This window comes from Salvelinus alpinus, chromosome 6 (assembly GCF_045679555.1).
Source record: "Salvelinus alpinus chromosome 6, SLU_Salpinus.1, whole genome shotgun sequence".
NCBI lineage: Eukaryota > Metazoa > Chordata > Actinopteri > Salmoniformes > Salmonidae > Salvelinus > Salvelinus alpinus.
Genome location: NC_092091.1, coordinates 41253658 through 41268494, shown reverse-complemented (window position 1 = coordinate 41268494; position 14837 = coordinate 41253658). Strand labels below are relative to the sequence as shown.

Sequence of the window (14837 nt, the reverse complement as noted above, 5' to 3'; positions counted from 1 at the left end):
TAGGGTTGCCATAACAAAGGGGTTGAATACTTATTGACTCGACATTTCAGCTTTAAATGTTTTATTAATAACTAAAAATGTTCTAGAACAAAGTCAAGCGGTGTGAATACTTTCTTGAAGGCACTGTATATTTCGTTCATTTAGCAGACGCTCTTGTCACACCATAGTGCCATCAGACTTCTTATACCAATGCAGGGTGAAATGGGTCCACAAAATGGTGAACTGCTATTAAAAATGGTATAGAAAATTATTTTGAAAAACAAATTACAGCTCTCGAAAGTATCTTGTTACAAAATACATTGGAGTGTAGTTCAGCCCAATGTAATAAAATTGACAAAATACTCATAAGTAATTGAAATACTGCCAATCGGTCTACATAACATTTTCTTTCCAAATTATATACTGTCTATACACACCACCTACTTATACTCTGGATTCTGACACATGCTCAGCTCACTCTAATATATTTACTCTAGGCTGTTGATTGGACCCATTCTGTCATTTCTTGATTTCTTGTTGTGATTATTTGTGTAGTCGTATGGTACTTGCTAGACATTCTACTGCATTGTTGGAGCTAGTAACACAAGCATTTCGCTGCACCTGCTGTAACACCTGCAAATCTGTGTATGCGACCTTTGACCTTTTTATTTTTCTTAATTCAGATGAATTTATCCATCACCAGTGAACTACTCCAAGCTTAGATTGTAAAAAACAAAACAAAACAAAAAACACGCATGACATGACACAGCATGCAACACATTTACTGTAAGGTCAAGTAGGCCTATGTCCTCTAAGTGTAGTTTTATTTATACATCACTTGTATAAGTGATTTACTAGGCATGATATGAGACATTTACTGTAAGGTCAAGTATATGTTCCCTGTAAATGTCATGTATAAGTCAAACTTCCCTTATTATATGCCTGATAAGTGAACAACTCCCAAGTATAATATTGTATCATATGATGACATGACATCCTGTACAGTATGTTATGTGTCACATATCCAGTAAAGTCAAGCCCTGATGATGATGATGATGTCCTGGAAAAACAGTGCACTCTGGGACGAGACCTTTTTAATCCATAGCTCTGGGTGTTGCTACCTTACTCTTAAAAGTCCTTAACTACTCATTTCCAGTGACTCTATACCTTAGTGATATGGACATACTTAGTTAATGAAGACCTTGTTTGATTTCATACTCCTAGTTTTTTCTGTGGTATCAAACCCAAATGATGATGGTATAACATCACCAATAATATAATTCTGGCCACTGCTGTTATCTGCTGCTTTACTGTCCTGTGGTCTACATTTACGCCCTGAGAGAGAGAGGACTAAGTGCCAAGAAAAAGGGCTGTCAGGTTGTCAGCGAGGCTTGCAGGGAGTGGTGGGTGCTGCTGAGAAGCGCAGACCTGGGTTCAAATACTATTTGAAATCATTTCAAATAAATGTTATTGTATGCGCTTGGTTGAGCTTGCCTGGTCAATAGAAGAGTCCAAAACCTGCAAACCTTGCCCATCTGACAACTCCAGACAGGCTAGCTAGAGCGAGCGCTCAAAGTATTTGAACGATTTCTAATAGTATTTGAACCCAGGTCCGCTGGGGACATGGGCAGATGTTTTCTAGAAGCAAACAGTTGCTTTTCACACCACTGGCTGGCCCATTCTGACAAACATGTTGCAGAGCGGAAAACCCGGGATATCAGCTAGGGACAAATCCTTTCTTAAATATGTCATTAAATGCTTCATGTAAGGCAACACGTTGCTGTCCCAGCTGTACATTAAACACATGTTATCAAGATGTGTGTGTGTTTTAGGTAACAACATAATTATCATAATCATAAAATGTCTAAACACATAGTGGATCAGGGCCCAGGTTCCCAAAAAGCATCTTAAGGCTGAATTCATCGTTAAAACCATCGATGGTTCTAAAGATGAACTTATCCTTAAGATGCTTTTGGGAAACGGCCCAGGGCATTTTGGTGGTATTATAGAGGAAAGACTCTCTCACACTCGCTCTCTCTAGCGTGTGGACATGCCTGAGATCAATGGTGTGTGGCAGTAAAATGGAGCCACACCCCAGAGAGGGAGAGGAGAGGTTGTGGATGGATGGTGAACAGTAGCAGGGAGGGAGATAAGGAGACCTCTGTGATGATAAACATGTTATTGGCTGTCTGTTGATAAAGCCAAGCAGAGACAAAGGCAGAGCAGGGGGCCAACCCCAACCCACTGAGCCAGAGCGATAGCCTGATAGCCTTCCTGGACGGCAGTAGGTTTATGGTTAGAGATGTGTTTCTCTACATCTCTGTCATCGTCATGTTTTGCCTGAAGAGGCTTAAGTGTCCGGAGAAGGTCAAGTAGCAAACACATGCACTGGACTGGAGGCTTAAAGATAACCCTGCCCTGGGGCCTGTTGCACAAAAGTAGAATTAAGACATCCGGGATAAATGACTCAGCTGAGCTCAATGAAGCCAAAACATGTGCGTCCAGGCTTAATTGGTTGCACAAAGACCAAGCCAGGATGAGCAGACACGGATTCATTAAGCCAGGTGAAACCAATCCTGGATAGGTGCGCGCTCACGGCTCACTCAAATAGACCCCGCCACAGATCACAGATTAACTGATTTACCATGGCAACTAGAGCCGCGTACTTTTCCCCGTCGGAAGCACAAATCCTCATGGAGGCATACGAGGAGGTAAAAGATATAATTAAGAAGAAAGGCAACACCGCCACAGTGATAAAGCAAAGAGAAAAAGCGTGGCAAAGTATTGCAGACCGCCTGAATGCGTAAGTAGTGCACAATTACACACTCACCGCTCCGCTGAAACATCACAATTACAATTCAAATATTTAATTCACATCTCCAAAAATGCAGTTGTACTGTAATTATGAAACGGTTAAATTTTTAATTGAAATGCACTGCAGATATGAGTGAAATTGTGTAAAGTAACTCCATCACACTGTATAAAGCTATGATAAATTTTTTGATATTTTTACTGAAAACAAGACAAAAATACCAAGTAATTTTTTGCAGTGTGACTCCATTAAATGTGTGTGTGTGTGTGTGTGTGTGTGTGTGTGTGTAGATTAAACATGAACGGGCCAAAACGGACATGGCAGCAGGTCAAAATCAAATACAAGAACATTCTGCAGAATGGTATGGTCCCTGACTAATATTTAACAAAGCACAAGCATATATTGTACCCAGAAGGTGCCTGCTCACACATTGTCTGTACTGTTTTAGCAGTGAAAAAGAATACCCACAGACAAGGCACGGGTGGTGGGTCACCAAAGGCTGACCTTACCCCAGCAGAGGACATGGCCTTGGAGCTAAATAAAGGCAGGCCCGTCTTAGAGGGGATCCCTGGGGGGAAAGAGACGAGCATAGGTTCCTCCCAAGATGCCACCCGCTTCATTCAAGGTATGTCCTTCCATCTCTACATGGGATACAACCACATTCATATTGAATCAATTTGGACTGTCTGACTTTGGTTTACCTATTGCCTTGCAGTGTCTGGCAGCACTGTGTTCCTGTTAGAGCCACCAGCACAAGCACCAGACGATGCTGATCCAGTGAGTACTCCATCAAAGGCATACTGTAGGCCTGGCATGTCTTGTCTACTAGCTTCAATATGAATCCGATTAAATGTGATAGGGTGAAGGCCCCAGTGCAGCAGCAACAGCACATGATGGAGACGATGATGAGGAGGAGACCATCTCTCTGGATTCCAGAAGGCATGAGGTATCATGTTAAGACTGTGAAAGTACTATTTACTCTACAATGGTGAGGAGTCCTCATCAAAATCAAAAAATCTAATTTCTTTTACAGGACCCAGATGCTATACAGTGGGAAAACCAGCCTGGCAACATAGTGCGTATTAATAAAAGGACACCACATCCTGCCAAATTCCAGCTGCGCTAATTGTATTGTGTTCACAGAGCTCACAAGCTATCAGAAAGTTATGGCAACCACCTCCGGCGCCAAATAGAACTGGCAGACATAGACATTCAGTACAAGAAGAAAAAGATGGAAAATCTTGCACTGGAGTCCGAAATAAAAAAGAGGACAATTAGGAAACTGGACCTTGAAATAAAAAAACTTGAGAGGGAGGTGAGATATGCCTTCAATGTACACTGTATGCTAACTGTAACACAAATGTATTAATCATTATTTTTCTTTCCTCCCCCAGCTCCAAGAAGATGACACAGCTCAAAATAAAAATTAGGTATATTCTCGTAAAGTCAAGTGAGCCATGACATATGAGCTCTTATTGTGAGCACACAGGACGGTGGCATCTTTCTAAGGTTTTTTTTATTTTCCCAGCAATCAGTACAACCAAGTCATCGTTATAAGGCATCGCCCTCTTTTGCCCACCCCCCCAGCACCAGGTGTGGCCACTAGCCTATATGAAGGCCCAAAATTGTGTGTTCCTTTCTGCTCTGACAATGGCATGCCCATTCGTGCGAGATGTGGTGGATGAAGAAGCACTTGTGCTGAGGAGAGCCTTCAGGCGAGAAAGGGTCTTCAGGGACCGGTTGGACCCACTGGCCTTCCCTGATGACCATCTATATGAAAGATACAGGTTTTCTGCAGATGGCATCAGGTATCTATGCAGACTACTGGGTCCCAGGATTAAGCACCGCACTGCACGGAGCCATGCACTGAGTGTGGAGCAAATGGTTTGTGTGGCCTTGCGCTTTTTTGCTAGTGGAGCCTTCCTGTACTCAGTGGGGGATGCAGAACAGCTGAACAAGGCCACAATTTGCCGCACAATAAGGAGTGTGTGTCTGGCTATCAAAGCATTAGCAGATGTCTTCATCTCCTTCCCTGGCCACAGAAGACTCTGTGACATCAAAGAGGAGTTCTATAGGATTGCAGGTAAGAGGATCTACAAATTACAGGACAACTGTTAACACATAGTAGGATACTCATTACTTTGTGTGACAGGTTTCCCCAATGTCATTGGTGCAGTGGACTGCACACACATAAGGATAAAAGCCCCCTCAGGTGCCCATGAGGCCGATTTTGTGAATAGGAAATCCTTTCACAGCATTAATGTTCAGGTGAACATAACTTTTTGATATTGTCCATTGACGAACACTCTGCATTGCCAGTGATGTGCATTGATTGGTGTAATATTCCTCATCTTATGATTTCAGATGGTCTGCAATGCTGACTGTGTGATCAGCAATGTTGTGGCAAAATGGCCTGGCTCAGTCCATGACTCCAGAATCTTTCGGGCCTCTGAAATCTATCAGTGCCTATCACAAGGTAAGCCACACAACCCCTATTTATAACCATCATGGCTGTGTCAAGAATATCACTGTGTTTATGAGGTAGTAATGATGAGATTTTGTGTTGACAGGTGAATTCTCTGGTGTGTTGCTGGGAGACAGGGGGTATGGCTGCCAGCCTTTTCTCCTGACACCTTTCACAGACCCCCAGGAAGCACAGCAGGCCTACAACCATGCCCATGCCAGGACCAGGGCCAGAGTTGAAATTACCTTTGGCCTCCTGAAGGCACGCTTTCACTGCCTTCACAAATTAAGGGTCAGCCCTGTTAGGGCATGTGATATTACTGTGGCTTGTGCTGTCCTCCACAATGTGGCCTGCCTGAGGAAGGAGAGGGCCCCCAGAGTGCCACCAGCCATGGACTGGGACAATCCGTCAATCTTCCCTGATGACGACAGTGGTCGGCTGCTGAGGGACCAATATGTGTTGAATTATTTTAGTTAGTATGTGTGCTTTCAATTTTGGTTAAATATGTCCTGCGGTGGCAGAGGAATTTGGTTTTTTTTGGGTTCGTTTTTTGACGAATTTGGCCTCTTATGATGTTTGTGCGGTATACTGTGTGTAATACAAGGCTGCAGGGAGGCTACTGCATCCATTCATTTGTCTGTTCAGTTGATGTGTATGGATTTGTCCTGCATTTATTTTAGTGTGCAGACATGCAGGGTGTGTTATATACAGACCTTTGAATGTGTATGTATCATTTTGTATAATATGCTTGGATTCTGTGCTTTCCATCTTGTAGAGTCACTGTGACTTCAGTTTCGAAAGGAGCTGATGGTTTACCTGCTTTGTTTTGTCCTTATTCAATAAAGGAACATAATGTTACACATTGTGTTTTTATATTCATATGGAATGTGTATTTGTTTATATGACAGAGTACTAGGGCCACACTGAAGAAAAAGGATAAAGTCATAAATTTATGAGGCTGGTTCTTTCTGCAGAAAAGCTACATATTGTTTTTACAGTTTTGATACTTATGACAATGTGATACTTAATATTCTGGCACATCAGCATGTCTTTGTTTATGAAACCATACTGAAGTACAATTTCACGAAATGCCCCACATCTGTCATTTTAACAACTGTCCTCCTTTAAAACAACTGGTTACAATATTATGACTTGTGTTTTTTTCCCCTCTGTGGCCCTAATATTCTATCATTTTATATATAGCCTTATAGTCTATGGGAAACTGTAAATTATCTAATGATAGCAACATCATCTAAAAATCATTTTTTATCCAAAATCATTGAAATTAATGATCACAAACGTTTAAATAATAACAGTGGGTCTAGTTATATGTGATAACAATGTATAGTGAGCAGTGAAATAACTATTGGTTTCCATTTGTGGTGACTGCTGACTGACATTAGGGATGAGATTAAATAGATCCTGGAATTTAGCCTGGTCTGGAGCAGGCTAGCTCCACAGAATAAATCTCCATGGTAATTTATACCATAACATATCCTCCTGCCCCCTATCCATCTTTAGTGCAACCGGATTACGGATCAATTGAGCCAGGATCACCAAGATATCCTGGCTTAATCCCTTATCCTAGTTTTGTGCAACAGGCCCCTGGTCTAGTCTGGGAGTGTCCTTGTGTTGATGAGTGTGTTGTCTTGATGCTTAACAGAGTGCACTACTTATAAAGCTGTGTCAGGATTTGTAAGATTTCAGGGAAGATGTTGTGATGACATTTTGTTTGGAATACAGATGAATGTCTGTTTATCAATGTATAAACAAATTCTAACTATTTACTTTAGGGACAATCAAGGCTGGTCTTAGCCTTTTGGGGGGCTAGGGCCATGGGGTGGGGAGAAAAATGTTGTTTTACAGCGAATTTCCTGCAATTCTACACATTTTGCAATGGGGTTGAGAAAAATTGTTGCCGTTTTAAAACTTAGTTCCTGAAATTGTACACATTTTGTCATGACTTCTGCCATGTTAAAATATCTGAGTGACTAACAAAATCAATGGTGGCCCCCTGGAGGTCAGGGCCCCTGGGCCCCTTCATGCCCGGTCGGTAATTCAGCCATGTTAAGATAGCCAGCTAATTTACCAATCTGAAACATGACATAACAAAAGGCTGGGGTCGTTAAGCGACTGCTTATGTCGCTTATGCCTGGAGCCGGACCTGGGGACAAGACCACAAATTCAGTTTCACTGCTATTTTCCCAGACATTTTGAAGTTAGAATAGAACATTTAACACTGTGTTCTCAACTAAAAACAGTTTGTATTGTGTTGTTTTCATGGTTTTCTCATCATTCCAAATGGTGAGAGGATACAGAAGAATGCATGTGAAAGGAATAGTGACTCTCTTGAACATAAAGGAGGCCCTTTGCAATGCTGCAGCTCTGACAGTCAGGGATCCAGTCTAATTTATAACCTGAGAAAGGCTGCATGTCATGGCCATACATTTAGTTGCGGTGCGCATTGAAAAATGTGAAGGCCCATAAACCAGGCTGGGGGTAGAGACTGGAAACAATGGCCAGCCATCGGGACGAGAGCCCCAACAGCTGCAAAGCCCTCTGTCCACCACACACTTTCTCTCACACACACACACACACAGTCACACAGCCTACACACAAGCACACAACCACAGGTTTGTCTGAATAGGTTCCAGCCAAGCAGATGTTCTGTCCCTGCCATCCATATGTTCTGCCCCTGCCATCCATCACAAAGAGGGAAGTGAGTGATTGAAAAAAGAAACAAAACATCCTCTTCTTTCCCTGTTGTATCATGGAGCTTGCAGTGTAAATTGCAATGTGCTCTTACACGTATAAGGCACTTGAAACAGGCTAGGATGCTCTCACTACTTGGCAATGTTGGTTGTTCACAACTTTAATGTTACTATGAGACTAGCATTCTACTAGAGACCTTAAGGAATGTTGCTTTGCCATGTGACTCCACTCACCTTGTTATGCTTAAGGAAATAAAACTAGACTGTGTCCATGTTTTATAGGCTCATCTATGACAGCCAGGGGCGTCATGCATCCCAACAATCTGGGGGGGCACAAAGTACATAAGGATGGTTGGAGGGGGGCTACTCCCCCATCTGTAAATTGGAGAATTATGCTTAATTCTATGTTTATTCAATAAATGTGTTTATTTTTCTGCATATCTAAGCACACCTCTAGAGCCATCTGTTACCCCCTGACTGGTGTTATTTAAAAAATAATATTTTAAGAAACTACATCTGCTTCACTGCTAAAACTCTGGGTAAAAGATTGAAAGGAATGTGCGTCTTATTTAGTAATTTCTTGCTTTTCAAGTCTACCAACCTTGCCAGCAGGCATGGCAGCTAAGATACTTAGACAAGCTAGCTACTCTAACTTCATTGACAGCCTGAAATGGCTTCTTGGTAGCTAGTTATGAAGTTGGCGGAGAGGTTCCCAATCTGGACTAGCTAAAGCCAACTTCATAAAATGTATAAGTGGCTAGTAGTATTACAGAGAAACAACAACCATTTTTACAACAAACAAAAAAGTATATAGATTTTTATTTCACATTTTTAAACAGGACGAATCTGAGGGGGCACATGATGCCTTTGAGCAGAAAGCTACTCATGGTCTTGCACTTTTATTAAGCAGGTCAAGGACAAAGTGCTGTTGGATTTGAACGCTATAAAGGCTGTTCACTTAAAAATAAGGATTTCTTCCCAGCAACACTATCGCATAGGTCTTATTCCAGAATAACAAAAAAGGGAATCATTTGTGTAATTACATTGTATCAGTACATAAAGTAACATAAGTTTATCTTATTTTCCAAGAAAGTACAGAAAAATTAATGCATAAGTAATCACTAACCTGTTCAATCAAGTGTTTTAGCTTACTGGTAGTGAAGGGAGATACATGATAGTAATACTTAGTCTATTCACTCTGTCCACCATCTTTTCTTGTGGTTTTATTGTCATGCTCAACTCATTAAAACAAATCTTGAGCATCTTGTAAATCTGTGCTGCAGACATGCACAGAAGTCATCAGGTTCACTGATGCCTTGTACTCCATATCCTCCGGGAATTACGTGCACTGACAAGTCAGTAAAAACCAAGAAAATATATTGAGATTGACAAACATGTATATATATTCTAGCTATATGAGTTGTCTATCGTTTGTGGATTGGCTTGGAAACCACATTTGAAACCGTTATTATATTATTATTATTAGTAGTAGTAGTAGTAGTGTAATTTTATTATGTACGACCAAGCGTATAGGACTTTGCATAATGCGTTTATCGATTCACTGGAATGTAATCAGTGAATTACTAATCTGTCACGTTACCTCTAGGATACAATGTCACACATTGTGTCGTCGGGATACTATGTAGCCAAATTCACAACATATTCGGTGAAGTTTCTACAATGTAGCAGCCAGCTAAACATTTTGAATCTACTGCTTGCGCTCGAGTTTGCGCAATGCGCTCCTTATCACCGCCAGAAAATATTCCAAATATTTTAACTGCAAGCACAGAGATGAAGGGAGACAGATAGCGGAGAGAGAGAGGGTGAAAAGCGAGTGGTGCAAGTGAGACAACAAGCTAACTAGCTATAGACAGTGAAGGGGGCATATTAGATGTGACAGTGGAGAATGGAGAGGACTCCGTACGCTCGGCGAGTTTTGTCCACAGAAAGGGTACTCAAACTCGGTCTCTACCGACCAGGGGGCGTGTGCTGAAACTGGAGAAACACCGGGTGGAAAGTAAGGAATGGCTGATCCTCTGCGGAGGACTTTACTAGCAAAACTTCGGGGGAAGAAATCCAAGAAAGGGACACCGGCTGGTGGATACGGAGCTGCAGCTAATGGGGGCAGAGAAGGTAAAGAAAAAGTTTCTCAAAACCCAGACGGACAAGCTCATCCAGTAGTAATGTTCGCAGAGTTGCATTGTGTGGCAGACAATATCATGACAGGTAACGAGAGTTATGTGAACGGGATTGTAGAAAACAAGGTTGGATCAGTTTGGGAGCAGAGCACGGTAGGAGTTAAGACTAGTGTGTTTCCCCAGCAGGACGAGGCTCCAGCTACCATGCACATAAACACTAACCGGGGGCCGGGAGACAATCAGGGTAGCGGGGACTCAGGGTTTAGGGGTCGAGTTAATGAAGAACTCTTGGGGGTCTCACTTCAAATAGCAACGCAGTACGGGGGGCACGATAGATACGAGATGGGCAGAATCCATAAACAAGTGCCTGGCTACTTCTCGAGACAAGTACAGCAAGAACACATCGGGAGACCGCACGAACAGAGAAAACACTTTGGCCCCATTCCGCGACAGTACAGCACAGGGGACTCTATAGGGTTCGGTGGCAGTAGTCCTAATTATAACATTATATACCACAGACGGCCTGGTGTTGTAGATCGAGATGTAGTTAAACTGACAGGTGGCCACTATCCTGCTTCAAAGAGTAATGGGACAAATGTCTGCTTTGACACATATCTAAAGACTCGAGTCAGCGACGGGCAGGCAGACTCCTGCCATCAAACTGTGTACAACTACAAGGCAGAGAACGCGCAGAGGTCAATAAATGATTTAAAAGGCAAGGCAAAATTGCATCCTGGCCACAACCAGATATTGGAAACAAACGTTACAACTAACTGGATGCAAATGTATCCGCTGGGTGCCCTATGTGGACATCATCCGACCGGTAGTTACACCGATGACAACATTGTTATTAGAGACATCGAGAGCTACGGGAGCTCGCCTGAATTTACCGGGGACAACATTAGGGTGACACATTTGCAGAGCCCCACATTCTTCCCCACTGAATTGGAGATATGCGACGTAAACGTGGCTTCCCATTTCATATGCGCTAGAGAGGGAACACTCCGACACCACTCTATAGATAGCGAGGATGGCGATTATTATGAAAACGAAATTCTCCCCTTTTACATATCGGAGTCAGTAGGACCAAATGACAGAAAGGGCTCTGATAAAGTAGAAAGCATAGAGTCGGGAATAGATGTTCCAAAAGGGCAAGTCATCAGCGACAGTGTGCAGGAGACAGACAGACTACATAACCAGTTGAAAGAGGCATATTACCTACTTATAAACGCCATGCATGATATTCGTTTTGATGGGCAGGTCAGTGTCAACGGGTTTATAGATCAGAAGAGCATGTGCTCGTGGTCGTCCTTCAAGCACGTGGGCAGTGATGCTTTGTCATCTGGAGAGTACAGTGCCCAACAGGTGTCTGACATGGACTCGCTCCCATTGTGCCTGCTGAGTGAAAATAATAATTATTTCATTAGCAAGAGCCTTGTGAACCTATCTGCTAGCAGGATTAGGCCCCCCTTACTGCGATCCGCTAGTGACGGAACTATCAAATACTCCAGTGGTGTGCACAACGGGCCCTGTATCCAGGGCCTCGGTTCCCAAAGCCCTTCGGTTGTTGGGGCCTGTGAGGATGGGGATGGAGCAAATAGGCTGAAGGCTGTTGGAGCCTCTGACCCATTTGAGAAACAGACAAGCTACGATGGTGGCACGAGCAGCGACGACCTGCTCCAAGACACCGGTGACAATGGCAAGTTAAATGAGAGTAGAGGCTCGGTCAACAGCCTTACCGGGTCATCCGACAATGCAGAAACCCAGCAGGGTGGTAACAACAATCGAGACAGAGAGATGAGCGGTTGGACTCTGGACCAGGGAGGCTCTGCCAAGCCCCACGGTGTCACCGTCAACAAGATGCAGGAGTGGATGCACAAAGGCCGCCTACTGTCATCTGAGATGAAGCAGCGCATCGCAGGGTCCACGCCCCAACCCCACGGTGCTCATGGTGGCCTGGATAGGGCACCACGGCCCAGCCAGGGCCAGGTCAGCTCAGGGCCAGGTGGCTCTAAACCAGAAGCCCTGACGACCAGAGTTGACAGGGCTAAACCAGCCGAATTGGTCTCATGCCAGGGCCAGGCAACACAGAAGTCAGGTAGGAAGGCCTCTCCTGGGGTGGTGGTGGACCCCCAGTGGATTCACTCTCCCATCCAGGGAATCTTCCACCTGTTGTCCTCCTCCAACCTCCTTCACCCATATTAAACTACTTCGTCTGGTGGTGGTGGTCTCAAACTCCCCCCTCTGGAGGCAAACCAAAGGGACGGAATGAGTGCCTGTCTGACCGGCCTCTTTGCCTTCCTTAGTAGGATTTTCTAAAGTCTAACTTGTGGCGGGTTCTGGTTCTTCTCCTTCACACACTAATTTACGCTACATTTTAACACGGAATATCGCGTCACGGGGTTATAGAGGGTCACGCTGTAATAGTAACAATAACCACTAACTCACTCTGTAGTCTCATGCTCTTGCTAACGGTGATACTGGTGGTGGTGGATACAGTTGAAGTCGGAATTTTTCATACACTTAGGTTGGAGTCATTAAAACTCATTTTTCAACCACTCCACAAATTTCTTGTTAACAAACTATAGGTTTGGCAAGTCGGTTAGGACATCTACTTTGTGTATGACACAAGTCATTTTTCCAACAATTGTTTACAGACAGATTATGTCACTTATAATTCATTGTATCACAATTCCAGTGGGTCAGAAGTGTACATATACTAAGCTGGCTGTGCCTTTAAACAGCTTGGAACATTCCAGAAAATGATGTCATGGCTTTAGAAGCTTCTGATAGGATAATTGGCATCATTTGAGTCAATTGGAGGTGTACCAGTGGACATATTTCAAGGCTTACCTTTAAACTCATAATGCTTCACATTATGGGAAAATCAAAAGAAATCAGCCAAGACATTAGGAAAAAAATTGTAGACCTCAACATGTCTGGTTCATCCTTGGGAGCAATTTCCAAACGCCTGGAGGTACCATGTTCATCTGTACACTATGGGACCACGCAGCTGTCATACTGCTCAGAAAGGAGATGCGTTCTGTCTCCTAGAGATTAACGTACTTTGGTGCGAAAAGTGCAAATCAATCCCAGAACAACAGCAAAGGACCTTGTGAAGATGTTGGAGGAAACAGGTACAAAAGTATCGTTATCCACAGTAAAACGAGTCCTATATTGACATAACCTGAAAGGCCGCTCATAAAACCGCCATAAAAAAGCCAGACTACGGTTTGCAACTGCACATAGGGACAAATATCCTACTTTTTGGAGAAATGTCCTCTGGTCTGATGAAACAAAAATAGAACTGTTTGGCCATAATGACCATCGTTATGTTTGGAGGAAAAAGGGGGAGGCTTGCAAGCCGAAGAACACCATGCCAACCGTGAAGCACGGGGGTGGCAGAATTATGTTGTGGGGGTGCTTTGCTGCAGGAGGGACTGGTGCACGTCACAAAATAGATGGCATCATGAGGGGGGAAATGATGTGGATATATTGAAGCAACATCTCAAGACATCAGTCAGGAAGTTAAAGCTTGGTCGCAAATGGGTCTTCCAAATGGACAATGACCCCAAGCATACTTCCAAAGTTGTGGCAAAATGGCTTAAGGACAACAAAGTCAAGGTATTGAAGTGGCCATCACAAAGCCCTGACCTCGATCCAAAGAACATTTGTGGGCAGAACTGAAAAAGTGTGTGCGAGCAAGGAGGCCAACCAACCCGACTCAGTTACACCAGCTCTGTCAGGAGGAATGGGCCAAAATTCACCCAACTTATTGTGGAAACCTTGTGGAAGGCTACCAGAAATGTTTCACCCAAGTTAAACAATTTTAAAGGCAATGCTACCAAATACTAATTGAGTGTATGTGGACTTCTGACCCACTGGGAATGTGATGAAAGATATTAAAGCTGAAATAAATCATTCTCTATACTATTATTCTGACATTTCACATTCTTAAAATAATGTGGTGATCCTAACTGACCTAAGACAGGGAATTTTTACTCGGATTAAATGTCAGGAATTGGGAAAAACTGAGTTTAAATGTATTTGGCTAAGGTGTATGTAAACATCCGACTTCAATTGTATGTATAAAAAATGGCTCTTGAACAATAAATGTAATAATGTGTATTAATGAATAATGTTGCTTTCCAGCAACATTTGAGATGAAAACATTGTATAATGAAACACAAATGGATATCCTGTTTGGATATTACCATGTTAGAAAACCTATCCCTGTCATGTCTGGTTGGTGTTCCATGGTGTGTGTGTGTGTGTGTTGGGTTGAGAGTCTGGTAAATCAATAGGGCGTTAGGCCGCATGTGCTGGGTGCTGTTGTTGACTCTCTCTGGTGCAGTGCCAGAAATAGTGTGATCTCCGGACTGCAGCGGAAAGGCTTCTCTGTTTGTCTTTAGAGACACATATTTCCCTCACAGTGTGCAACAGTGTGCATTCACACGGCAGCAATATTTGTGACCTGTTGCCACAAGAAAAGGGTAACCGGTAAAGAAAAAACACCATTAGAAAATATAAACCATATTTATGTTTGTTTATCTTCCCTTTTGTACTTTTTTTTTTCACATAATATGACATTTGAAATGTCTTTATTTCCATTTTGTTTATTATCTACTTCACTTGCTTTGGCAATGTTAACATATGTTTCCCATGCCAATAAAGCCCTTAAATTGAATTTAATTGAGGGGGGGGGGTGAGAGAGAAAAAGGGGAGGGGTGCTG

At 43.0% G+C, this 14837-nt stretch overlaps 2 protein-coding genes across 8 annotated transcripts in view; both read left to right on the top strand.

Moving 5' to 3' along the window:
* The first annotated feature begins 2402 nt into the window (after positions 1-2402).
* On the top strand, positions 2403-6134 carry LOC139578708 (putative nuclease HARBI1). Of its 4 annotated transcripts, XM_071406664.1 has the most exons (11): positions 2403-3152; positions 3240-3416; positions 3507-3568; positions 3651-3737; positions 3825-3866; positions 3935-4106; positions 4186-4221; positions 4320-4874; positions 4944-5059; positions 5156-5267; positions 5362-6134. In XM_071406664.1, the coding sequence occupies exons 8-11, from the start codon at positions 4403-4405 to the stop codon at positions 5730-5732; spliced, it is 1071 nt and encodes a 356-aa protein (XP_071262765.1). In that variant the 5' UTR covers positions 2403-3152; positions 3240-3416; positions 3507-3568; positions 3651-3737; positions 3825-3866; positions 3935-4106; positions 4186-4221; positions 4320-4402; the 3' UTR covers positions 5733-6134. The 4 variants fall into 4 exon arrangements, with proteins under 4 accessions (XP_071262765.1, XP_071262764.1, XP_071262761.1 ...); XM_071406663.1 differs by having other exon boundaries at positions 3825-4106; XM_071406660.1 differs by having other exon boundaries at positions 2403-3416.
* Positions 6135-9677: 3543 nt separating this feature from the next.
* Positions 9678-14837, top strand: part of LOC139578704 (rho GTPase-activating protein SYDE2-like) — a 90064-nt gene continuing 84904 nt past the window's right edge. For 2 of the 4 annotated variants that reach the window (XM_071406653.1, XM_071406652.1), the window contains exon 1: positions 10107-12202. In XM_071406653.1, coding sequence (XP_071262754.1) covers positions 10150-12202 — 2053 coding nt within the window. In that variant the 5' untranslated portion in view covers positions 10107-10149. The other 2 variants (XM_071406654.1, XM_071406655.1) reach the window with 2 other exon arrangements.